General features: G+C 39.0%; 1 protein-coding gene across 1 annotated transcript in view; it reads right to left on the bottom strand.

Annotated features, from left to right (window-relative positions):
- Positions 1-25,458, bottom strand: part of CA10 (carbonic anhydrase 10) — a gene marked incomplete at both ends in the record, with an annotated part of 191,188 nt that overhangs the window by 146,521 nt on the left and 19,209 nt on the right. Inside the window, one exon of the mRNA XM_080629096.1 lies at positions 9,706-9,780. Within this exon, the coding sequence (XP_080485222.1) occupies positions 9,706-9,780 (75 nt within the window). The remainder of the gene's footprint in view (positions 1-9,705; positions 9,781-25,458) is intronic.

Here is a 25,458-nt window from a genome sequence, read left to right on the forward strand (position 1 = left end):
GGGGGAAGTCATAAAAAGATCCAAAAGACCCTTCTCTGTGCTGGGGTGAAACACTTATCAGCTCTGTGCTCCCGAGTCAGTGAACAATTCCAGTGTGACCCGGTTATCTTATGCTGTGTACTTCAGTATTTTTCTCTTTCAAGCAGATACTGAAAGGCTGGAGGCTGTGATGTTGCGTACAAGCACTTGTGAGTTATAGCAGTGCCATTTGCACAGCTGTAGTTAACGACCTGTCAGGTTTCCCATTATGATGTTATGCTGTTATTTTCAGGGTTTATGTCCTGACTATAAAGTTGGTGACTGCTTGGTCTGGACACACTAATGCATTTTTGTACATTTTATAAGTACAAAATGAAAAAGTGCCCTAATATAAACCCACACTCTATTCAGAAAGGGAAAAGTGACAATTTAAAGTAGTATTTTCAGTAGTAAAACAACCCCCAATCAATAACATTCAGGAAGCTTCCTCCTTTGGCCAGAGTCATTAACTATAATGCAATTTACAGCTCTGAGCAGGGTCAGCAGGTAGCTGGAAATGCATTAAGTAGGTGACTCTATCTTATTGTGAGTTCCTTTGTAAGAGATAGTTACTCTTTCAATGACCACAAATAGCATGTGCCCAGAAATGCCATCATGGGGTGATGTTATACAGTAGTTGTATTTTAATGTGTAAACATTAAAAACAGCATATAAACATATAAACATATAAAGCATATAAACATATAAACATATAAAGCATATAAACATATAAACATATAAAGCATATAAACAGCAGTAAAACTTCTGCAAATAATAATTCCATGTTCTTACATGCAGGCAGACACAGTAAATGATGAGCATGGATTTTGCTCCTGAGTGTGTTCAATGGATTCATGGTTCAGTGAATTCACAACTGACCTTTTTAAAGAGGTGTTACAAGAGGAGGGAATTTTCACTGAGTACAAATGAGTGGTTTCAGACTATCAGGTCACTAGCAAGCCCTTAGGCAAGAGTCTGAGTAATCCTACACACGCACACATGGTACTTTCAGAAATGAAGTTCTCACAGGCTACTGAATAAATACTGTGATAAAACAATCTTCTGATTCTGTATTTACAATTTGAATCATAGCAGTCTATGAGGAAAATACTTGCATGCGATGTGATGTAGCTACAGCCTCATTTCCTTTTCTTTTTGACCTCTTTCTCCATTAGACAGAGTTTGACAGGCAAGTTCCTTGTGAGCAGCAGTAAAGCTTTCAATGACAATATGAGCAGAGTTACTCTGTGTAACCATGTACAGAGCAGTGGTGTGATCTTAGTTCACAGGAGTGTACTTTAACAGCAGATAAGGGTGTAGCTGCAGTGACCATATTTTCCTCTATGAAGCAGCAAATTCTATCCTAGACATTAAACTCTACTAACGCGATGTAGGAATTGAAAACTGCATGCTGTATTCATATAAAATCTTCAGTAGTGCTGGGTGGGTTCCTCACCATGTAACAGTTAGGAATAATCTCCCCCACGTCACTATAGTATCCTGATGTAAATAGTCTCAGTGAAATAAGAGGTGGATTCCTAACTGATAATTGTAAACTGTAATTGTAGTACTCTTAAAACATAATTCTTTTCATCAAAGCACTTCCCAAGAGTATTTTTGGTAAGTGGGATAACGACAGGAGGAGCAGAGAAGCAGCCTCGTAGTGCCACTCGTTACCTCTATTTCCCCAATGTACTGCGATTCCTTCCAGTTCTATCTCATCCCATACAGATCTATGGGAGAAGTACCTAAGCAAACATAAGCTGAAGAATGATTATTCTCTGATTAAGCCCAACTACATACCACTACAGAATAACATTATCAGCACAGAAAAATCCTATTCCTTGTTATTCTCAGTGACTTCTTTCTCCACAGGACTCTAACTTATTTTACACTATACAACAAAAAACTATAAAGAAAGGATTTGGGGTTTTTTTAATGTAGAAAATGATGACTGCTACTATCAGTCTTGTATAAAAACACATGCACACAAAAGGACTACTACTACAAAGTAATTAATAGCCAAAGCTCCAAGTCCTTTCCTTACATAATCAACCACAGCAGATGTCATTACTCGCTTTCAGTTTGGATTAGAAAAGTTCTGTAGGTCTCTAAGCAGCCACTACCAGAAATCTATCAGATTTCACTGTGCCTTGATTCTACTCCTGTAGGACATGGATGCCATCAAAGTGTCTACTGCCAAAGGGTGGCAAGAACAACTAAGATATTGTGTGAAGATTAGCCTGTCAAGGGATAAGATAAGATAAACTTCTCCAATATACCAATACATAAACTCAGCAGCACCAACACACAGAAGCCTTGCTGTCTGGCACTCAGAACTATCCTGAATAATCTTTCATTGTAAGGATTTACAAACTTTCAGATATTAGTCATGGACCATTGTTTCAAGTGCTTTTATACTGAGCTTGTCAAGAACATGATAAATTCTTTCCTATATATACCAGTATCTATACTTAGAATTCCTTCCTTTGCTTTTAGGTCATAGTGAAGAACCTGAGAAAAGATTCCTAATACCTTTTTATTCCAACCCCCAAAGTTTTGATGATACATCAAAGGTCCTGCACAGGAATGATCCTTCTTTTAAGCAGAAGCTTAAGAGGATGTGCTCATCACGGAATGATGAACCCTTGAAAGATCACAGAGGTGGGCTTGCTGGGTTCTTCACTTTTAACAAGCTCAAAGTGGACTGGGATAATATTTAAAAAACACAAATTGTATTAAATCTGAAGAAAGAGCAGCTCTTTAACCAACAGTAACTGTAGGTCTTCAAGATTCCATAATGATTGTAAACTCCACATTGTCTAGACAGCAGATGTAGATACTGCCCCCTGTTCTCCTGTTTGAGGATATAAATGCCCAAATGGTAACCGCCATCTCTTAAGCTGCCTCCCAGCTAGAAGCTGTCATCCATGCAGTTCATGGTAGCCCTACCAGCTACAGTTGTCTTAAAGAATTAGTGGTATTTAATTGTTATTTCTTATAACCCATACTAGTGTCAAAGCAAGGTAAATACATCCACTTCAGGATAGTGGGAAAGAGGATTTTCAACTTCAAAAAGTAATCAGAGTACTGCTATGCCTAAAATTGGTATCTAATCTATCAGCAAAGTGTGAGGTACAATGATTGACACGGATCTGCAGATTACTGCCTCAAAGGTCTTCCATATTAGTACAGTCCTGAAGCAGGAGAGTGATATTGCTTGGTCCTAGCAGGAGGAACCTGCAGTTCAGCAGGAGGAGTATGAGCAGTACTAGGCAGCTGGTAACACAGCAAGGTACAACATTATCCAGTGTGGAATTTGTTACAAAGGGAAGGCTTGACCTTTGCAGCGCCTGACTGTGGCTAGAAATAGACAGGAACACAACTTTAATCATTCAGTCTTGTCAGTGTAATGAAATAAGTCCGAGATACATCTGCTACATGCAGTTTGTCTTCTGTGGATATTAAACACACCCAAGAAAGATAATTAGGCTGTTAAGGGAAAGGGGATCTGAGGCCACTTTAGCAAAGAACTGGGGCCAACCACAAATCTGGCAAGGTTTAAAATCTTAGACTTCCAGAGTTCTTTACTGTGGTCAGTTCACATTGCTTGCTCTCTAAAATATATTTATTTGTTTTGTTAAAGGAGTGAAGGAAATTTAGGGGGAAAACCAGTATTCAGATCTGTTTGCAAAATGGTTGCAACTACAGGACGTTTCAACTCCCAGTGAAATATGAGCATCCACATAAGAGGAGCATTGGAGTTTTTTTCAGGAAAACCCAACCCACAAAATCATTAATCTGGAAAACTCAGCTTTAATTTAGACACAGTCCCCATAAAACCCTTTTAATAAGACTAACTGTTGGCTAAGCCTGGACATCAACTTGTATCCCGTGGAACTGTACATCCCTCTGTAGGCATAATATCGAAGGTACAATATTACATAGAACCCTACTCAGATCCTAATATGTTAAATTCCTCTTTTTTTTCACATTTAAATTCAGGGATAAATCAAACCTTTGAGGTGTGAGTCACTTGCTGAACAGCCTCTTTACATTTTTATGGAAGATTCAGAATTACAGACTCAACTCCAATAGCCTCATTAGTTCAAAACTACTACTAATGTGAATGTCTCTCAAACTTAGTGCTGTAATTTGGTTACAATTCATATGAAGACAAGCAAACGTTGCCATGTTTGTATTATAACTAAGGCCATCAAACGTCTCCCCTCAATAGTGTTCATTTCTTCTTCCAAATTAAAAGCAATCAACTCATCTGTTCCTTGCTATTTTAAAATAATGAATTGTATCAACAATTCATTGGAAACTGAGACAATGGCTTCTACATTTAATTATATTTAACTCCTTTCTAGTTACATGAATTGTAAACAGATTCTGCAGAATCACCAAAAGAAGCAAGAAACCAAGAAAATATTTGGTTCAGAATAGATTTGCTTCGAGCTATCTTTGTGACAACCAAAATTGAAATATTATATATACTAACCTAAGTTTGAATCAGTAAGTGAATGACTTCCAGAATCTGTGCTCTATCACCCTGAAGAAATGAAGTGTTCCAATATATTGCTTTATAGAAGAAAAACTGCTATTATTGTTTCAATAAATAATTATATATGGCTGGTTAATTGTTCAGAATCGGCACCAGACTGACTGATTCTGAAGAGTGTCTGTGCACAGACTGTTTAAAACACTGCTGTAGCTCAGACAGCACCACTGTTTTCACTGACAAGCAAAATGCACCAGATGGTGAGTGATGCTGCAGCCTCCTGAAGTCCCAAAATAAGACTAGAAGAAATTTTATAGATAGTATAAGAGCAATGCAGGAGGAGCAATCAGCAGGTTTATGGTTTATATTATTCAGGCAGCCAAATGAAGTGATCACCCGTCTCAGTGTATGAAATAGGTCCCTGTGTATTGGAGGGTGGCATAATACATGAGCCTTTCAGAAAATTTAAGATGTGTTAGGTTTGAAGTTTTGTATCTCTTAGTTTCAGGCCATGGACAAACAGTTCATGCTTCTTACACTGACAGTCAAAGGTTACTTTTGGACATGTGCATAAAGAAATTTGTACTTTAAAAGAAAATCTTAAAAATGTAATAAAAAGAAATCTTAAAGCCCACAGAAGAGAAAGTAGGGACATTTGAACTGCCTCTGTGGGCCACAATAAAAGCACGTGGTAATAGAAGGAAGTTTAAAAGCAGGTTTTGGCACCCTTGACCAAGATTGTCAATTGTTTCAGGATTCTTTTTCTTAGAAAATCATTTCCAAATTCATGCATTTCCTTCTTGGAAGGAGTTGCTCAGTGCTTCACAAACACTGCCCATGTTCCTTCTGAGTCAGTGCAGCTTTGCCAGCTGGTCTATGTTAGGGCATAATCTCATCAACATGATCCTTGCAAAAGGCAGGAGCAGCATTATCAATCTCTAGCAGTCTTTTCCCTTTTATAGTAAAATGAGTTCTGAAAGGAACTATTAACAAGGGACTTCTCATCTCAGAATCTCAGGGAAATGGGTAACCTTTGATTTGGTGATCTATAGCAAACAATGAATCATAGTGGATGTAGATCTTTATCTGGAATTAAAGTTATTTTACAGCCTTTAGATAAGGAAGGAAAAGAACATTATCTGCTCCTTCAGCAAAGTTCACCCATTATCCAGTAAAGATGGACTTCCTCTTCTTACCTAAGATTAGCACTATCAGCCTGTAAAGTAACTTTAGAGTTGGTATAATTCAGTGTCATGAAGATTGTGTCTTCCCTGGACAAGAAACACTTCTGCCTTCACATTAACATGTAGTCCAAAGTTTCAGTAACAGGATGGAGTTTTGGCAAGTGAATTCCATAATCACAAATGAGATTTAACCACCATTATATTTTATGTTTACCAAACCCCACTTTTATGATGCTATGAAAAAAACAGGAGCCGTATGAAGAGAATCAATACAATCAGACACACGAGAGTATCAAAGGCTACGTGCATCTATTTGAAATATAAGAAATGGCACAGAATAGTTTGAAATATTTTGCCTTTGCCATCCTGAAAACACTTGCACTACTTCAGTGATACGTATTCACAGCCACAGCAACTCAAAAGGTATGAAAAAGATTATTTACATGTATTTTAACCCACTGTGAACTACTTTGACATTCCATACCAGAAAAAGTCTACGTACTAAAAGCGTGTAAGAATATAGATTATTTGGTTGCTGTGCAAATCAACATGTATTAAAAAAAGTATTCATTCTTCATCCTTGAGCATTCCCTGAAGTTTAATTTGGAACCTAATTTGCATTCAATTAACATTTTAAAGCACTACTTGCTATTTTGTCTACATGATTTAAATCATAGGAGCAATTCTTTGCTTTCAGCAAAGGTGAGAGAGGAGAGAGTATTTGATGCATCAGGAGCATATACACAGATCCACCCGCTGATGCACCTTTCTCAAGAACTCTTCACCCTCACTTGCAAGGCTCAGCACTAAGACCTGAGCCACAGTCACTGTAGTTAGAGAACCTGTCAGTTGCTGTAGTGAGAGAGCCTGTCAGTCACTGGTGCTCCCTTTCCTGTTGAGCAGTACAAAAAGGGAAGTTGGGAAAGACAGTGTGATACAGCACTGGAACAGATTGCCCAAAGAAGTGGTAAATGCTCCATCCCTGGCAGTATTCGAGGACAGGGTGACATGGTCTTGTGTGAGGTGTCCCTGCCCATGGCAGTGGGGTTAGAACTGGATGATCTTAAGGTCCTTTCCAATCCTAACCATTCTATGATTCTATGGGTTTTGTCCCTCTTCTCTGTATCCTCTCCTAGCTGGTTTTCAGTGGAAAAAACCTGTGTCCAGATGAACACATTATATGAGAAGGGGATTTGTTAGGATTTGACTTAAATGCATCCAAACCAGGATATTAAGAAAAAAAAAAATTATGACTGGCATACTCTAACCTCAGCACATTGTGATACACTCCTAAATGCAGTCTTACACAACTAAACATGAAAAGTGATAGTTCAAAGAAAGACAGTTACTTTGCTTTTGAAGTAGGCAAAAAGTATTCACGCAGCCAAAGCCGTGACAGACAAACTCCAGCAACTCATCCTGGAGTGTTTTACAATGCTATTACCCCCAATTAGTCATCTCTATGCTTGTGCTTGCTCCCTCAAGCAACTAAAGAGCTGTACTCATGTCAATCATATTAGCTCAGATGTCAGTTTTGAACTACAGTGACAGAGTCTTGGACAAATATTCCTTTCTAATATCTTTGGAGGTGGTAACTTCCAGCCCTGCAAAAGGACAAACAGCTGTGGAAAGGAAATATCTCAGCAGATGGCCATAGCTGTTTGCTTCAGTGCACGTCAGTCAGCAACTTCAGCTCTAGCTCGTCAGACTGCCTCGCAGTCATCACCTCTCAGGTGCTAATTAGCATCTCATGTGAGATCTGATATGTAACTGCTAACATTGCGGATAAACTTAATACGCACTAACATATCCTTTGTGATGTGTTAGTCTGAGATCATAACCATAAAATGCATCCTTGAAATGCTTTAAATGCTTTCAAAGACTCCAAAATCTAGGTGCTGCTGAAAAAAATTAGTTGTTTGTTCTATAAAAAATCCTGGGATTTCTGTCTTCTGCCGATGATTACAGGTTGCAGCTGAATTTGGAAGAAATGTGACAGTCTGCAAGAAAGGTGTACCTAAATTTCCCTTGCTTACTTCATGGTTACTTCAGTGAGGAGTGTCCTTCTGGAGGATGGATCCATTCCTGAGGATGTGTGCTAGGTTAGTCCCATATTCAACATGTATGGGTAACTTAGAGTTCTCTCATTAAGGAGGTTTCCCTCCACACTACTCTTAAGAGGTCTTCCCTCTTGGATGTTTGAGTAATGACTGTTTCCCCCTTAATCTTTTAATGATGTTCCAAAGCCCAAATTTCTCACTATATTAAGACTACAACACCACAAGCATTACCTGATCACGTACGTTCCTTTACATGCTGACAAATTATTTCCCTCAATAACTTTAAGCTGAAATGATGAGAAGGTCTGTTATTTTTTTCACCCAGTTTCTACTAGGCATCTCCCTGGGTCGTGTAGATCAGGAAGGTGACATTTCTTGAAAGCAGGTGATTATGTTCTCCAAGCTTCTTCCCCTGTTATCAACATTAGGAACTAAACAGGCATAACAATACACTGCAGTGCCTCTGACAGCCCAAACCATTGTCAAGTAAATCTGAAAAGCTACTTTATGCTACATCAATATGTAATTAAGTTCCAGGCTTGTAGATGTTGGGTTTTTTATGTGCTTTTCATAAGAATTTCAGTGCCAGAAGCTTGTGGGTTGAAATATTTCATCTCATTTGCAGTAGCAGTCCTATCAAGATAATCAGCATTTTGGGTATTTCAAATGACTGTCAAATTGTAACTGTTGTCACAACAATCAAAATACCTGATGATAGATCAGATCTACAGATTCTTAGGAATAGCTCACACAATGGCTAAGTAGTATTTTCTAGTACTTGGAGGAAACAAAGATCATGTAGCAATTTTCATGGTGCTTTCATGATAGAACTTGAAGCACTATTTCAGCTTATAATGTATAGCTAGTATACAGAAATGAATGCATATTCATCTCAGTTGCACTGAGAACATACTGAACAATACACTCACTGAATGTTTCTGAGCTTACTGAATGAGGAATGTGCCATCAAATCTGCCCAACAACTGAACAGAAAATGGAGGTTGCTAAAGTTTCCTGACTCCTCTCCTAAATGGAAACATCTAGTCAAATGGAACAGTGAAGACCCAACAAAGTAATTCTGCTTGAAAGGAAGAATAAAATAATTTAGAGAAAGGGAGCACAAAAAGATCAGGTGTGAAATGTAGGTAAAACCCAAACAATTATCAGTCTGAGAACTATGAGTGTCTCAGGCAGCTTAAATCCGAAATGTGTTAGAGAGATCCAGAGCTTAAAAGAACAAGCCAAGGCCTACTCAGACCAGCTGAAACTTAAGGGGTCTATACCACTAGGATAAGCAATACATGTTTTGGAGGAGTTGTACCAATACAGAGCAATGCCATGCTATTGCTAGCCTGAATTTCACTTTTGCCTATCAAATTCCACTGCTGTTGCTTATTTAGATCCTTTTAGCTACCTAATGATTATTTACCACTTACTAAATCTTATTGAAGCCAGGTTAGGATTTCATTTTTCAGTCAGTTTTCTGTTTCCAAATCAAAAAAGAATGAAATTCGCATGTTAGGTTGATGTTTCAATTAAGTTCCTTTCCTAATACACTCTTAAATTTGTATACGTTATCTAGAAGTGCTGCATCAGATAAGTAAACTCATCGAGGTAACAACACTGCTTTTCAGTTCTCCCATTCATATTTTTACAGACAGAACATATATTCACAAAGTAGCATCACATTAATTTTACAAAGCGAAACCAGGAATGTCACCAAAGTGGTTTCTTTCCTGGAAAACAGCCATGGTCTTTGGATGATGTATTGACAAAAACCTTCCCAGGCTTCTGTACAATGTGATGTTGAGTAGTTGTGTACTTCAAATCTCTGCAATGGACAAAATAACAAAACCACAAAAATGTCCTCCAAACCCAACTATATTAATTCCAATGAAACACTATTTAATAAAAACTAAGATTTTTAAATTACACTTACCTGGAACAAAGCTTCCCTGGACCACCTCCTTATATGCCCACCAGCCTTCATGGATTTTTGGTGAATTTTGTTGAGCTAGAAAGAAATAATCAAAGAAATCATAAACTTAAAGCAGGGAATAGGAAATATTTAATTACACAAACTTTGCAAACTCTCATCAGTGTATCATCTTCCACAGCAGAACCATCCCTCAAGTTCCCAAGTGATGTTTATTCAATGCATTGAATTACGCTAACACATCTGTATCTTGGGGAACCTTGTCCCTCTTTCTCATACAGTAAAACTGTCACTAAACTTAGAATTTCAGAGAGAAAATTAGGATCTCCAGAGTCCTTAAAGCAGCTTCCAGTTCCTAAAGGAGGCTGAAAAGAAAGCTGGAGAGAGGCTTTTACAAGAGCATATATGGACAGGACAAGGTGGAATGGCTTTAAACTGACAGAGAGGAGATTTAGATTATGTACTGGGAAGCTCTTCCCTGTGAAGGTGCTGAGGCGCTGGCACAGGGTGCCCAGAGAAGCTGTGGCTGCCCCATCCCTGGCAGTGTTCAAGGCCAGGTTGGCCGGGGCGTGGAGCAATGCCCATGGCAGGGGGCTGGAGCTGGATGAGCTTTACGGTCCCTTACAGCAGAAGCCATTCTAGGATTCCATGACTGCAGATCAGAGCTCATACGCAGACATGTTCTGCCTTCACTTGTATTTTGCTTGATATATTCATACTTCGAGCAACTCTCTTCCACTGAGCTACAGAAAGCTCAGCTGCCTTGTGTATCATTAACTTCAATTTCAGATCATCTTGCACTAGGTCCAAGAATTTTTTAACATAACTATGCAGCTATAGAAGATGCCGGATGTAGCAGCTTTCTGTTGCAGTTTCATTTCTAGATCACATAATATATGCAAAAGACAAAATTACCCTGGGCAAAGTTCCAGCAATATAATAAAAATTGTTGTCATTAAAAATTACAAAGAGGATCCGACATTCAGACTAAAAAGGATACAAGATGAGGACCATTACATACTGTTCTATCAGTCACAAAACAATATTTATGATTTAACTGACTGTAAATTACAGAAACAAAAGTAAAGCTGAAGTTAATTAAACATACTGACAGAAGGACCAACACTCTGCTTTACCAGAAATCCAGACACACTAATGGAACGAGGTATGTGGGGATGCAGATTTCTCCTTGCAGTACTGATGTTCATTCCATTAACTGAATGGTGACATGTTAAACTGAAAGGAGTATTCCACTGTGCACTCTTTACAGTTTGCAGATGAGGCTGTCTTCATTATTTTAGCTTTTATATCATTGCCTAGAGAACTCCAAATGTGTATGGCTGTATCATGCTGGACTGTACTATACAAACATTTGGAAAATGGCAAATCCCAACCCACAATCAAAATATCTGAGCACCAAACTATTCACATGCAGTCTGAACTGCAGGTTTTTTGGATCTAAGCACTGGTTTATGCAGGTTGCTTTTATGATCTATGCTCTGTAACTGAAGTCCTTAAGATTACAGGATGCTTTAGCAATGGGAGAGGATACTAGTAAGTGAGATGCAACAACGCACAGCAATCATTCTTTTACTTAAAATTTCCCAGAAAATTACAGTGCATTAAAGTGCATGTTGTAGTCATATACACAGCTAAAGCTGGGTCAGCCAACCAGAGGCAGCTGTGTTTTAAAAGTGAGAGAAAAAAAGTATGTATGTAGATAGAGGCAAGTTAGGAAGGCTTCAAGGAAGATGAGTATTTTCATACATTTGAACTGCTTATTCTCAGCATTCATAGAAATATACACAATCAAAACATATATTGCTTTTGCCCACTATGGAGCCAATCTAAACTATACATGACAGGGCCAGAAGAAAAATATAACCCATTATTCAGCATTTAAATTAAAAACCAAAATCAAAAGTCATTGGCTCTGCAGCCCCAGCACGCAGTAAAGCTAATTCCAAAAGGATTATAAGGAAAACTAAGATTTATGTCATGTTTTTTTCAAATCTGCTGCATTAGTATGGCACAGACTGCAGGAGATAAGGAAGAAATTTAGATTATCAAAGCTTTGTAATAAATAACTGGATGCCAGGGCAACTGCTTCAGCTATCAGAGAAGAGCATGACCTGGCATCACTGTGCACATTCCACAGACACCAGATCCTTATCTCTTCAATACACATGAAAATTAAACAGACAAAAAGGAGTTCAATAAGTAAAATAAGATGTTGCACCATAGCCATATAAAATATCTAAGACAGAGCAAGAGCAAAGCTGAGAGTGTTGATAGTTTACAGAAAACCAAGACCAGCGAGGAAATCAAGAGTAAAAGCAGGTGGTTGCTGTGAGAGAGCAGTTAGGGAGACAATTCCCAGTGCTGTGCTCGCTCTTGAACCCTGAAACCTCAATGTTTTTTACCAGTTCAGGCAAAACATCCTGTAAAATAATGCAGAGAGTGACTGAACAGAGATTTCCACTCTGCTGTGCATGTGAAATGTAGCTTGGTGCCAAAGATTTACTAGATATACTCTGATGGATTCTACAGAGACTTAGCTTAGAAAGGAAAAGATTTATAAAGCTCCCATTTCTGTGAATACAGGAGGAGAGGGTTTGGTAAGGCTAGAGAGGAAAGTTTGCCTTCTAAAAACTCCTGCTAAAGCATTACTCCAATCCCCTATACAAGTGGGCAAGAGGTCTTATTACAGGAGAAAAAAGCTGTTCTCTATTTTTGAAACATCATCAGACCTATACCTGGATTCGTAACGGAACAAGGGAATATAAAATTAGAATGAACAGACATATGGACAATCTTTGCTAGGAATCCTATCTGGGACACTCACACCTGATGCATGTACAACACAGGGTCTCTACAATTGGTGTGTCAATGCCCATCTGACAGAATGGCACTGTGCCTGGGTAAACAGGTTCAGCCTTATGGCTCAGGAATTGTTGCCAAGGAAAAGGATTCTTCATATGTGCCACCTCATGACACTGAAAATAGCAAAATTCTCTCAGCATCCTTCTTATTTCCTGCTGGAGGACCAAGAAAAAGACATGTGCTTGCTGTGCGGATCCTGATTATCCTGTGTTCCTACCAGAACACTGCAGCTCCTCCATGGCAGCTCCTGTTTTTTGGCAAAACTAGTCATCTAAGACACCAAGGAGACAAAAGGTCTAGAAAGCAATTCTGTATTCCTAAACAGGGTTAAACATCTAAAAAAACCCCACATTTCTGCTACCTCAGACACATTTTTTACCACTAAAGCCTAAAGGATGCCTTTAGCTTCCAAGAAAAATAGTGGCTTCTGCAAAGCATCAAAATAAACAGGCCCATCTGAACAGACACTTTGCTGTTACGAGCAGATTACCTGCACAAGTGGCTCTGCAACAGCAATTTTTAGCATCAGCACTGTATTCTGCCATCAATAGGGATAGTCCAAAATGCCATGTTTGTCCAAAGTGCTAGAAGATATTGAATGACCTCCACTTGCCACAGCATCCTCTCCCTCAGTACTGAAACCACTAGCATCTGAGATTAGTAGCTCCTGCTGATATAACACCATTACATCAGCTCTCTTTCAAGGCAGCTGCTGTGCAGACAGGATATTTATTTGAAGCTGATATGACATGTGTTGCTTTCATTTTGTCAGATTATTGTAGGTATGTGTCATTGTGGAGCATAAAATTACAGGTTAAATTCTGCAAGATGTGCATTTTTGTTTCCTAGTGACTTCCACGTATAGGGAAATGACACTGGACTGGATCATAAACATGTACAGCAAATGCAACAAGCAAAAGATGCTATTGCCCCATTAAGTCAGCAGTTAACTGCATTTAGCTTAGAGGTTAAAATGAATAGGTTTATGTTTCTAAGAGAAGCTGTTGCTCAGGCAGTAAAACTACTTAAAAATCATCAGATAACACTGTACCAGATACCGGGTACCATGGCGCAGATGCTGAAATACCTGCATACAATTTGCAGTGCAGAGTCTTCATCTTGTTGGAATGCTGACATAATATAAAATGCTGTAATTAATACAAAATGCCCCTCCGTAAATATGCTTATTTGTAATATATAAACTAGTAATTCTAAAATTACTTACTTTCTACACTTAAGTAAAAGATAAAAAGGCTTCTATCTGATGCCATCAATTATGGCATTCTCATCTGAGCATGAGCCAAGAGTAGAATCCTGCCAGCTCAGACTTCTCCATTCACTTTACTGCCGTTTTACACTGATGAAAATGCTAGACTGGACAATGAGGCTCACAGCAGTCAGGAAAACAATCTTTTTTTCATCTTAATTTTATTGATCTGAGCTCTTCTGATTGCTTTATTAATCATTCTGCATGCTTATCCCTACTTAACTTACATCCTAAGAGTCTTGCTTGTGATAACCTGGCTAGCATTGCCCTGGCATTAAATACATGATAACACTTTTATCACTGTTACCCCTTCTGCATAGTTATGAGATAAAAAAGAAAGCCAGCTGCATCTATGAGCCATTAGTTTCATAAGAAACTTCGTGTAAAGCATTATTTCATTTCTAATACTCTGATATGAAACTCTCAGAAAACTGCCATAGTGTCTATTACACGAAAAATAAACCCTCAAATCTGGTATTACAATGGTGAACACTGAAAATGAAAGATTTATTTATAAGGTGTTAGTTGCTGGTGTGATCTTCACTTATATCCACTATCTGTGTCCCACAGACACAGGCTTTATAGGTCTTATCCTGGTTCTCTCCCAGTCAGCATACTACTTGATTCTCCATTCACAGTTCCATAGTTCACTCTGAGTAGCTTCATCACTCTCAGGGTATCTTCTATCAAGTAATCCAAGACAGCTGTGCCTTGTGGCAGAAATGAAAGCCAGAGACATTTTCCTGTAGTGTTTCAGAAGATCATATGTTCTAATGGAAAAGCAGCCCTACAGAAAACAGTGCAGGATGGGCTAAAAAAAATAAAACCAAAAACCTGTAAGAAACAATTTAATCTCTTTTGCTAAATCCATTTGCACAACCTCAGCTAAGGTGCCTACTTTGTACTTATTTTAAATAGTATTAGTTACTACACTTCACATGGATACTGTGCACACTGTTAAACCCAAGGGTGGGTTGCCTAAACTGTGGAGGGAACATAGACTTACTCCATCTCAAAAATCACTTTCAACATCTTCAGTCATACAAGTACCAGTTTTTGGCTCACACCACAAATGCCTCCTACAGCAAAGGGAATATACCTGTATAAAGTGGACCTGACAGCAGGGGAATTAAGTAGGTGCAATGGCTGAAGATTCGGCCCTCTAATGAACATTCAGTTTGTTTAAAACAAGTGCAGTTATTATTTAAGATGGTTTTATGTAGCCTTTTTATATTAAAAGAACCTAACAACACACACTTCAGGCGCTATATAAACCATCATTTACAAGTGAGTATTTACAGGACAAGGAAGGTTAGCCTGCTTAGGAATACTACAGCCGACATTGCATGCATCCCCATATGATGAGGGAGAAAAAAGGCAACAAAGGATTATAAAGGGATCAATAAATAAAATGCTTTCATCAGCTATGACAATTTCCTTTATTTTCCCTAACATTTTCTCAGAAAACATGAAAATGCTCTTTCATTAAGTTAATTCTTTCCAATTCCATAAATCCTTCTTCCACCATCCCCATGTGTAAAAGCCCTCACTGCTGCTGTGAATTCCAAACAGTATTCAACACAAGCAAAACAGACGTGACCTGGTTTTGTTGCATCTGAGGGCAAAAGTAAGGCGCTATCATGGGAACTCTGCCATGGCACAAAGACTTGTCTGTTCTGTGTATTTTCTGTCATTTTGTCTTTTGATAAGATGCTAATTAAAAACCTAGGCCAAAGGGTGAGACTTCATATAAGCAGAGACATATGTATACAAATAGTAGTGACAAAGAATGTGGCATAACATTAAGACATAACTCACTGCTGCACCTACTGCCCTTACGCAGGTGGCTTTTGATGTGAGCCCCCACATGTCCAGAGTCACTAAATGCTGCTTGAAGAACCATAAATTGAGATGTTTACAAGTCCTTAAGCCCAAATTAGGATACACATTCTGCTTACAGCACTCTCTCATCAGAACTTTGCAAGACTGTGGTAGTATCTAGCAACAGCTCGGTTTGCAGGAAGTAAAAAGTACGTATAAGGCTTAGCTCTGTTCAGCAGCGAGAAGCATCTCGTGCAGATACTTTTCTCATCCCTTCCAGTCACATGTATTTGTGAATACTTTCACTGAAGAATTTCAAATCCTAACAGGTGAGGAAAGGGGAAAAGGCGAGGGATGGCTAAGGCTGCTGCCCACAACTGGCAGGCAGAGCTCCAGAACTTCGTTCCTTCCTCTGCTATCAATCTTGTAGGTGGCTGTACACTTTCATTTATCTACCTGTAAGAACAGGGTTGTAATACAGTTATCATCCCACTTTTCAAGAAAGGGTAATATAATTATTATTCAAGAAAGGTTTCAAGAAAGGGAAATACAATCAGTTAACAACTTATGTGCTTTCTGACCTCTGAATACTATTGAAATCATCTAAATAAGATTATGTGCACATAATAAAATTATCTAAATAAGATATGGGAATCATTCCCAATGATGTTTATGAAGAACATGAGATGCACATGCTAGGTAACTGCACACTGTATCATGCTGTTAAAAGAAGCTGTATAAATATATATTTTCGGGTGGTGGGTCCCAACTTGTAATAAGCCCTCTTCCATAAAGCATATATGCCCAATCACATAACTGTTATTGAAGTTCTAGTTTAAATGAATGAAACACCACAGGTTGTATCAAAAGCTTTCAGTCAGGAAAACTTAAAACCATCTTGACTCACTGTTCCCTAAACACTTAAGTACACCAATGTAAATGATGGACTGCACTGCAGGGTGAATTACTTTGTCACTGCACCCAATTTAAAGTGAAACTCCTGAGTACTATTCCTAATTCAATTTGTAGAACATCAAATGTCCCTATAAAGCTGCTGTTCTTTTAATGTGACTAACACACATGTACAGGAGTTAAACCACATAATGTGTAAGACAGTACCTTCGCCCTCTCCAAGTATTTTTTGGCTAACGTGCCTGGAATACTAACGCAGTGCTACCTTTCATGTTATTTGCTTCAATTTTTAAAACAATACTTCCCTTTAATTTCTTCTTCTGCAAAATTTCATTTCTGAAATCATTGAAAGAGGACTTCAAGACAGCTCTCTGCTGGCCGGGAAAGCTGTGCAGCTTTGTTTGATATGAAAGAATGCTGACGGTTCTAACTACAAATTACTACTATTAGGGATGAGAGCCTGTGCTTTCTCAAACCCCTGAGATATCTATGGGACTCACATTACTTCTGAACAAGGTACAGTTCTCTTCCTTCCTGGCAAGAGTCAAAATTGCAGCAAAGCTGAACTACTGCAAGAAAACAAAGTAATTAACGCAGAAAAAAACTATATAGTTGTATTGCAGCAATTAGAACATAATACTGAGTGCAAGCAGTGTGGAAATTCAAAAGAAAATGCCACGGATTCAGCACTTTTCATCCCAACCACTGATGGCATGCTTAGGGTTCCATGGGTCCTAAACCGCACTAACAGTTTGGCTGTCTCAGTGTTTTAGAAGGTCTCTGACAGGAGTGTCAGTGTACACAATAGCCAACCCTCTATTGTCTTAATAGTGTAGTTCCTCTGCAATGAGTTGTCTAATCATGTCTAGATATAAAGTCTGAAGAGCTCTGTAAAATAATGCAGTAAGAAGCAGTAAGGTATCTTGTGATATTAACTTCAAATAGCTCTTACTTTTCATCACGCTGCCTGTCCTCCACTCCCATTAATTTCAATGCGGTTTGGGGACACTCAGCAACTTCCAAGAAATTGCCTCAGTATCTTTGAGCCTTTACGGTTCAATACATTATTAATGCTAAATTAATAGGGCTTCCTTTAAAAGGAAACCACTAAGTTCCTTCCTCAGAAGCACATATGATATTGACATCTTACTGGGTTTCTGACCCTAGTTATTCTCTGAACAGAAAGTTACCCATCAGTTACAGACATCTGGGGACTGTCTTGTTAGTTGCCACAGGCAGATCTCTTCTTTCATTTTCCCAAATCTTTGGCTCCAGGAAAGAGAAATTACTTCTTCAGCAGTCTTCCCATGAGGGAGCAGTGCCCAGAATTTACGCATTCATCACTCCTTAGGCAAACTCAAGGGGAAAAACTAAAGGTCTTCCAATTAACCTCAAGACTAATGGCATCAATATTAGGTGCTTGATCTCACAATGATATGAGCATTTTCCACAGTCTTAACAAAGGGACATACCTGAAAGAGAGGGCAGAGTTTTCCCTTGAAAATTCAGAACTATGAGTGGCAATCTGCAGGACTTGTCCTCAATATATACTACTCTAACTTCGGTCAGCACAAAATGATGCATGGTCTTGAGATAGGAGGAGTCATATTCTCCCAGCTAACAGAGCTACAGAGAAACAAATCCAGTTGCAACAAACAAACCAATGTCATTGAAAAGCTAGTAGCCAAGGGGAGGCAAAATTATTTTGATTATACTGAATGGGATTCAGAGACCCAGATTTCTGATCACCCCGGGGGTTGATGGTCAGGGCACTAATCCAGATCATCTCACAGCTCACTGGACTATGTAAATCCTCAGCACTTAAACTTTATGTCCTGGTGCTTTCTGAGATCAGAGAGTCAAAGCCCTGTTTTTCTGGCCATGTAATAACAGCTTTTCTAGTATCAAGAAGAAATCTACTGTCAGAGGATAAGCCAAGATACGGATCCACTTCAGGCAGCGGCATCATGACAAAACTGAACCCGTCATAACATGGCTTCATTGTACTGGCTCTTCCCCCTCGCGCTGCAGTTTAGCAGTTTCTTAGCAATTGGTGGTTCTTGGTTACTAGACATTTCTGAACAGGGGAACAGGGGAAAATAAACCAACTTTGTAGCTAATTTTGTGAATTGGTAAGCGACAGCATTTCTTCCAGTAAGGAGCAGTACTTTCAGTGCTCTTTACAAGATTGGGATGTATTTTTCAACATAAAGACTACAACAGATCTTGACTTGCTCAAAATAATGTTTCTACATCATGCAGATTTTCACAAGAGACCAGTTTATGCATATTCCCACTAGGATACATGGCAAGTATAGAAGAATCTTAAAAAGCAATGAACTCATTAAATTCCCTTTAAACTGTCAAAAGGCATTATGATCACTGGGTTTGTTTCAGTGTGTTACCAAACAGTGAGATGCCATGAGCTATCAAAACCTCTAAGATCCATGTTAACAATACAGGGGTTTTCTGTAGCTTTCCTTCACTCACACTTCTGGAAAATCTGTGGAAAACAAGTGTGTATTACTGGAGGCAAGAAAAAGGACTAAAGAAGGCTATTTGCTTCTAAAATGTGGGGCAAGTTAGAGCAATTCCCAACAAGAAACGATTCTTAGAGTCTTCCAGAAGCAAGCAGACACTGGCCCTGCATCATAAAAAGCTATCCAAGGTTGCAAAGTGCCACTATATTTACCCACTACAGCATTAATGAACCCCAAATCATTTAGTAAAACAGTGCCCAGCTCAGAACCCCATTAGTATTAAACTGGTCACAAGATAACCAGGAATATTGTGTATCACCAGCACTAACTTTTCATAAATTTAATATACATCATAAGAGGCAGCTTAGAGGGGAAAAAAATAAAGTAGTCTCATTGACACCTCAATGTACTTATGTTCCGTAACCCAAATGAGGAAGAGTAAAATGAATAAAATGGAGTATATATATTTCACTACCACTGTTTACCCTAAGTAACCATCAGAGTTAAGGTGAAAGTTTATGCAAACAAGGAAAAAGCAAAGAAAAGCAGCTTTTTTTCAGACTTCTAAATTCACAGATGGGAGATAGTTGTGGAAAATGGAGGAACAGAGGAGTAGCTACAGGAAAAAATCATTCCAGTCAGATGAGCTTCCAGGATAAGACAAGACAGATGAGAGAAGAACACGTCTCATTGATCCCAGTTGCAGTCATGTTGTGTTCTATCAACATGCCAATTCATTAATTACTGCTTAGATATTACAATGATGACAGCCATATGAATACCTGAGCTTTTACTGGCTTATTTTAGCCTATTTGCAAAAGACATCCCTAAAAATGTTACTAGTTTGGAAGCATTGTTTGTTTATCCCACTTGTCAGGTAAAGATGGGCGAGATTATTGGGTTTTTCCCCTCTTTGTCATGCTCCCAATCTTGACAAGAGACAACTCACTTTCTGTACTTCCCCCCACCATTTTTGCTTCCCTGCAGTTCTGTGGAATAGCCTTCAGAGATTACTTCTACCATCCATCTGTCTACAGTTGTGTCTATCCACTGAAACTGGAAGAAGTCTCTGGACTGGTTCCCGAACAGCACTGCTGTCCTGGGACTCTGCTGTTCTGTTATTCCTAACCCCACCACCAATATTCTTGGCTAGAAACGACGCAGCTCTACTTACCCTGGGTGACTGTAAAGAGCAGCTTATCCTTCCGAACCCTAGCACAGTTCTTGGCTTCTTGGTCCTTGCAAAGGTGTCCCCTATTCATCCTTCTCAGACACTTCTTTAGCCGTGAGTCAGAAGCAGTGATATGGATACGCTTCTTTCCTCTCTCTCATTTAGTTCTGAAGTTATGATGGATGGTATTTCACGCTGGCTGTGATGCATGTACCTGCTTCATTTTCCTGTTTTAGAATTTTAATCATTACTAAATTATTGATGCAGCAATCCCAGGTATCTGTTGTTCAGAGCTGGCTCTCCCTGTCTTTTGAAAGGTAAGACTCTGGACACAGATGAAAGACAAAAAAACACCTAAGGTAAGAATTTAAAGGGAAGTGTACGGAGAAATATGCCACTGCCAAGATTTCATCAGGGATTTCCTCGCTTTCCTTCTTTTCATGTGGTCCTGTTTCTTCAAAGTCAAAATCCACAGAACTTTCAGACAGTCATTTATTCTTGAAGGAAAGATTATTTTTTTAGTTAGGGTAAAACCAGCTCAGAACTGGAGTTCACTATTTGTGAACTACTGAACATGATGGCAGTACAAAACCCCTGCCCATCAGCAATACTCACTGTCTGCATCATTTAGTTTATAAAAATGTCATGGTCATAATTTAATTTATTAAAATGCAGTTGTCCATCTACTGATATGTACAGATATTCAACTTAAAAAACCACAACCACAGTGCAATAGGACAAAGTAATATACTCCAGCAGCAGTAAGTCCAAGTGTCTCAGCAGACCAGCTTTCAAAATATCACAAATATCAGAAATATTCAGACCAATCCAGAGAAGCTTTGTTTCTTTCAGTTAAGATTCTTACTGTATTCAGTTTTGATCAGTGAATGCTTCAAGGAATGATTCAGGATAACTCTGGAAAATTCACTGCTGTGCAGCTGCCTAAAGAACACATTATACATATCCTGGAGACAGAGACATCCTATACCTGATTATCCACAAATAAATGCCTGCTGAGTCTTCCACAGATGCTAAGCATTGTAGATGGGAAAAGAGAACAGTGGGATATCCAGAACTATAGATCTATAAACATGGTATCTAACAAAAATCACGTCCTTGTATCCTGTACCTGCCTCCTTTCCTGTATTTCAGCGTTTGCCACTTAAGACTTTGACTTTTGTATGCAGAAAGGGTTGCAGGTACAGATGAAAAAGGCACAGCCAACCAGGCTGCCCCTCCAAAGCATCAGCAGTCCTGAAAGGAAAGTACCAACCACATTCTGCTGGCAACCAGCTTGTCATCTCCTTGATTATGAATTGCCTGAAGTCACCCATGGCATATCTATCCAGGCAGATATAGACTGCTTTGTCTCTCAGCAGGTCCTACCAGCTTACAGCACACAGTATCAGGCTAACGTGGCCCCGTGGCTGCAGCCTCGGATCTGGTGTGCGTCTGGGTGGTAAGGAGCACAAGTAGATAAGGACTGAGTGGAAAGGCATGCGAAGTCAGTGATGACACTGATGGGAGAAGTCCATCTCTGTAGGGAGTAAGTTACTTCCAGTCCCTTAATCTTTCCATTGGAACACAATTAATTTTATGCATAACATCTCAGCTATTCTGTAACTTTAAGTCCACCTGAAATAACCCCTCTTGACCACTAGGAAAACTAGTCAGGAGATTGGCAGGGGTTAAAAAAAAAAAACAAACCAACATTTGGAACACTGAAATGAATCTAAAGCAAACAAACTTGTGTCCAAAACAAATTAAGGAAGTATGACATTAGTTTCAGAGACACAATAGTAGCCAGGAGAAACTGACTGAATTCTGCATGCTTTAGTTCTTCCCTTTGCCTAAATGCCTACCTAGCTGTTCTGAAACTGTGCACTAACCACGAGGAAAATGCAGTGAGGGCTGATGAATAATGCACACAAGTCAAAGTCCACTATCTCCGGCTGGTGACCATACAGTTACGCAATGAACAGTATTACTGACTCTTTAGACCTGATTTTGAGTCCTGTTTGGCAGACACTTAAGGTCAAAATTGGATGACAAAACTGGATGCATAGAAAGGATCTTACACCAGGGTCCTGTATCCAGCTTTGACTTCACGCCAGGCCAAGTTCTCTGCAGCTGGTATGCTTCAATGCCAGGTTTTCACTCAGCTATGCAGGAAACTAAGCTCAGTACCAGAAGATGCCAACTTACTGCAATTTAGTCAAGACTGATCCCCACCCTTTCACATTGTAGAGATCATATGATAGAAACAGTACAAAACACTTAAGATAATCTCTATTTGAGAACTTGAGAGACCCCTCTATTTAGTTGGAGAACAAACAGTTTAACCATAGCACCTGCTTCAAACTATTCTACTGACCTTCAGACTTTAGGCCACATCATTTATGTGTCTCCATTCTGCAGTGTTTGACTGTGTCCTGCTTTTACCTCCTGGTTCTTAAGTTCATGCATGTTTATGGCCATCTTATTGGTACATCACCAACACATTAAGAAGCTTGAGTCTGTAACTCTTAGTAATGTAAGCAGTCCATGTAACTCAAAGAGTTTTCTTGTAAGACTGAAGATTAATAAGATTTAACAAGACTGATGCAGCACTCTGCAGAACACAGCATTTTGATAAATGGTGCTTTCAAAGCAGAGATGCTAGGCACATTCTAAACCATTTAAACTGATAGGAATTATTCTCATGACTTCAAATACGCACTGAATATGGCTCTAGAACACATACACATTTTTTTGTGAGCCATCGGCATCACAATTTTTATTTTAGGTATGCACTTCTTTAACTGTAATTTCCCCAACTGCAGCCCAAGGTAGATATGAAAAATGTGGCAGTTGACTTGTCCTGCTGCCACGCAGCTGAGCTGGCTAGATACAGATATGGGCTGTGCCATCAGCAGGTTCACCCAATGGTGATAGTATTTACTTTACAAATACTCACTATTTTTTCTCATCATTCTTTGTCATTAAAAGGCAGCCTGAGTGTGAGGGAGATGCCAGGACAGTAAGCAAACCAACAATCTCTGATATTAAGAAGTGAGGTCTGTTTACGCCCAGAAAACCCAGAAGACTACTCAAAAATCATCAGTTCTGGGTTCACGGTTTCTTAAAATATGCTTTTCTTCAAAGACAATGCAATAATTCCCAATATTTATCCTAGCAGTCATAGGGCAATATTTAGCTATTTTATCTTTTACTATATAGGACATTAACATTTTCTTTAATTCCTTTGGTTGCTAGTCAACATCTAAGAGTAGAAAAACCCAACATGTAAGGTTTTGTGGACTGTCAAACTACATTATTGAGTATTAAAAAACCCCAAACCCCCAAAGACTCAGCATTCCATTTTGGAAATCAATCAACAATCACTTTTCATCACACATCTTAGAAGAATTTTCAATACACAATTAGAGACTTGTCACAGATTGGAGGCTAAGCACACATGAAAACGTTAGGTATTAACTATTCTGTTGCTATTAAACACAGCAGTACTCCACAGATAACACTGCCGTAATCTGAGGAAGTGTCAAGTGATCCGGAAGCTCAGCACATTTTAACTGTCTTAAAAAGCACAATTCTCAAGTCGTGTCAGCTCCAAGTTCAAGTGCCAATTTTTCTTTTCTCCCTTGAACAACTTTTCACTCATCCCAAGTTTAAAAAGAGTAACACAGAAATGCTAAAGATAGACTAAGTAAGTAAAATATTAAACACTAAACACCAATGCCTGCTTAAACAGAGTACCACTTTCCTCCCATATGCATTCAGCCACGTTCTTGAATTTAGCGTGGCATCATGTGCACAAGTGTTGTGGTGAAGCAGGGTTGGCAGCACTAAGTGACATGAGATCCTTACTGAGCCTGTTTCCTTAGGGCAGTTACCACCCTCAAAAGGCATTTTGTATTAAAACTGCTTCTTCATCATTTAACACCCCCTGCCCTTCTCCCTGGCAGTGCTTCCCAAAGAAGGCAAAGTTTGACTGCAAATCCAGAGGCCCCATCAACTCATGGGAAGTCTGTCAACAGAAACTAGTACAGTACCAGCTAGTTTAGCATCATAACTGTAAAGACAATTTCAACCATAAATCAACATCAGTGAGGTTAGAATTCACTTAAAATTCTAACACAGCGTCATGGTTTAAGCCCGGCCGGTCCTGCTGAACCCAGGACACACAGATACGTGCATTGGGTTTGACTAACATAAAAATAAACTAGCATCATTTACACTATTATAAATATCATTGGTCTTTTTAGTATCAACCAGCTGTAAACCGCCCTGCCTCACATAAATCTGCATCAGAATGATACAAGATTTGGACCTAGAAGCCTCAAAACCTCAAGGCAGCTTTTCATTGCTTTATAGTTTATATTACCTGTGCAATGCAGTGCAAAGCCCTACTACTACAATTTGGCAGTGAGCTGTGAGTCAGAAGTCTTTGACCCACCCAAAGAGGGCTCTACACACTAAGCAGCAGCATCTTTTATTTCTGTGTAACAACTAGTGGAAAATATTTTGAGATATTTGAGTAAAAGGTACTATAGAAATATAAAGTATTGTTTAAATAAATTATATTTCTCGAGGCTTTGAATTAAAAACCACAGTCACTCCTAATGGATTAAAACATGACATGTTTTACCTCCTACACATGCTTGTATCCTTTTATAAAAGGCTAATACAGAGATTCTTTAGCAGTCTTCCATGCATTAGAAGAGCTAGATGGTCTATGATCATCAAAACACACATTAAGCATGTTAGGAACTGGATAAAGCCAGCCACTTCATTACCTATGGCCCATAGTCACATTGGTCCTATAGTAACAAGAGAAAAATAAGATTAATTTTAATGTTTGCTCTTTCCCCTCAAAAAGATATTAAAAATACCTGTCTGGGCTTTAGGAAGGAAAAGGCTTCAAAACTCCAGCCTAAGCTACAGGAGACAAGAGGACTGCTGCCATTACAAAGCTGTGATTTCTCTGGGCATTGCTTCCTTCCACATGGGTAGCAAAGGCTGTCTTTTCAAGGGTCTGATCTTCTTTCTCCTCCACTGCAGTCTGGTCAAATTGCACAATGACTTCAACAGAACAGAATCTGAAACCAGACCAACAGCTATATAGGAACCTAATGGTTCTTAGGTTAGATAGTTCAGTAGAAATTCAGGTGGTGCCAGCACTTGGAAGTAGAAAGCTGAGTAAAAGGAGGGGATTGGCTTTG

This window comes from Psittacula echo, assembly GCF_963264785.1.
Source record: "Psittacula echo genome assembly, chromosome: 14".
Lineage (NCBI taxonomy): Eukaryota > Metazoa > Chordata > Aves > Psittaciformes > Psittacidae > Psittacula > Psittacula echo.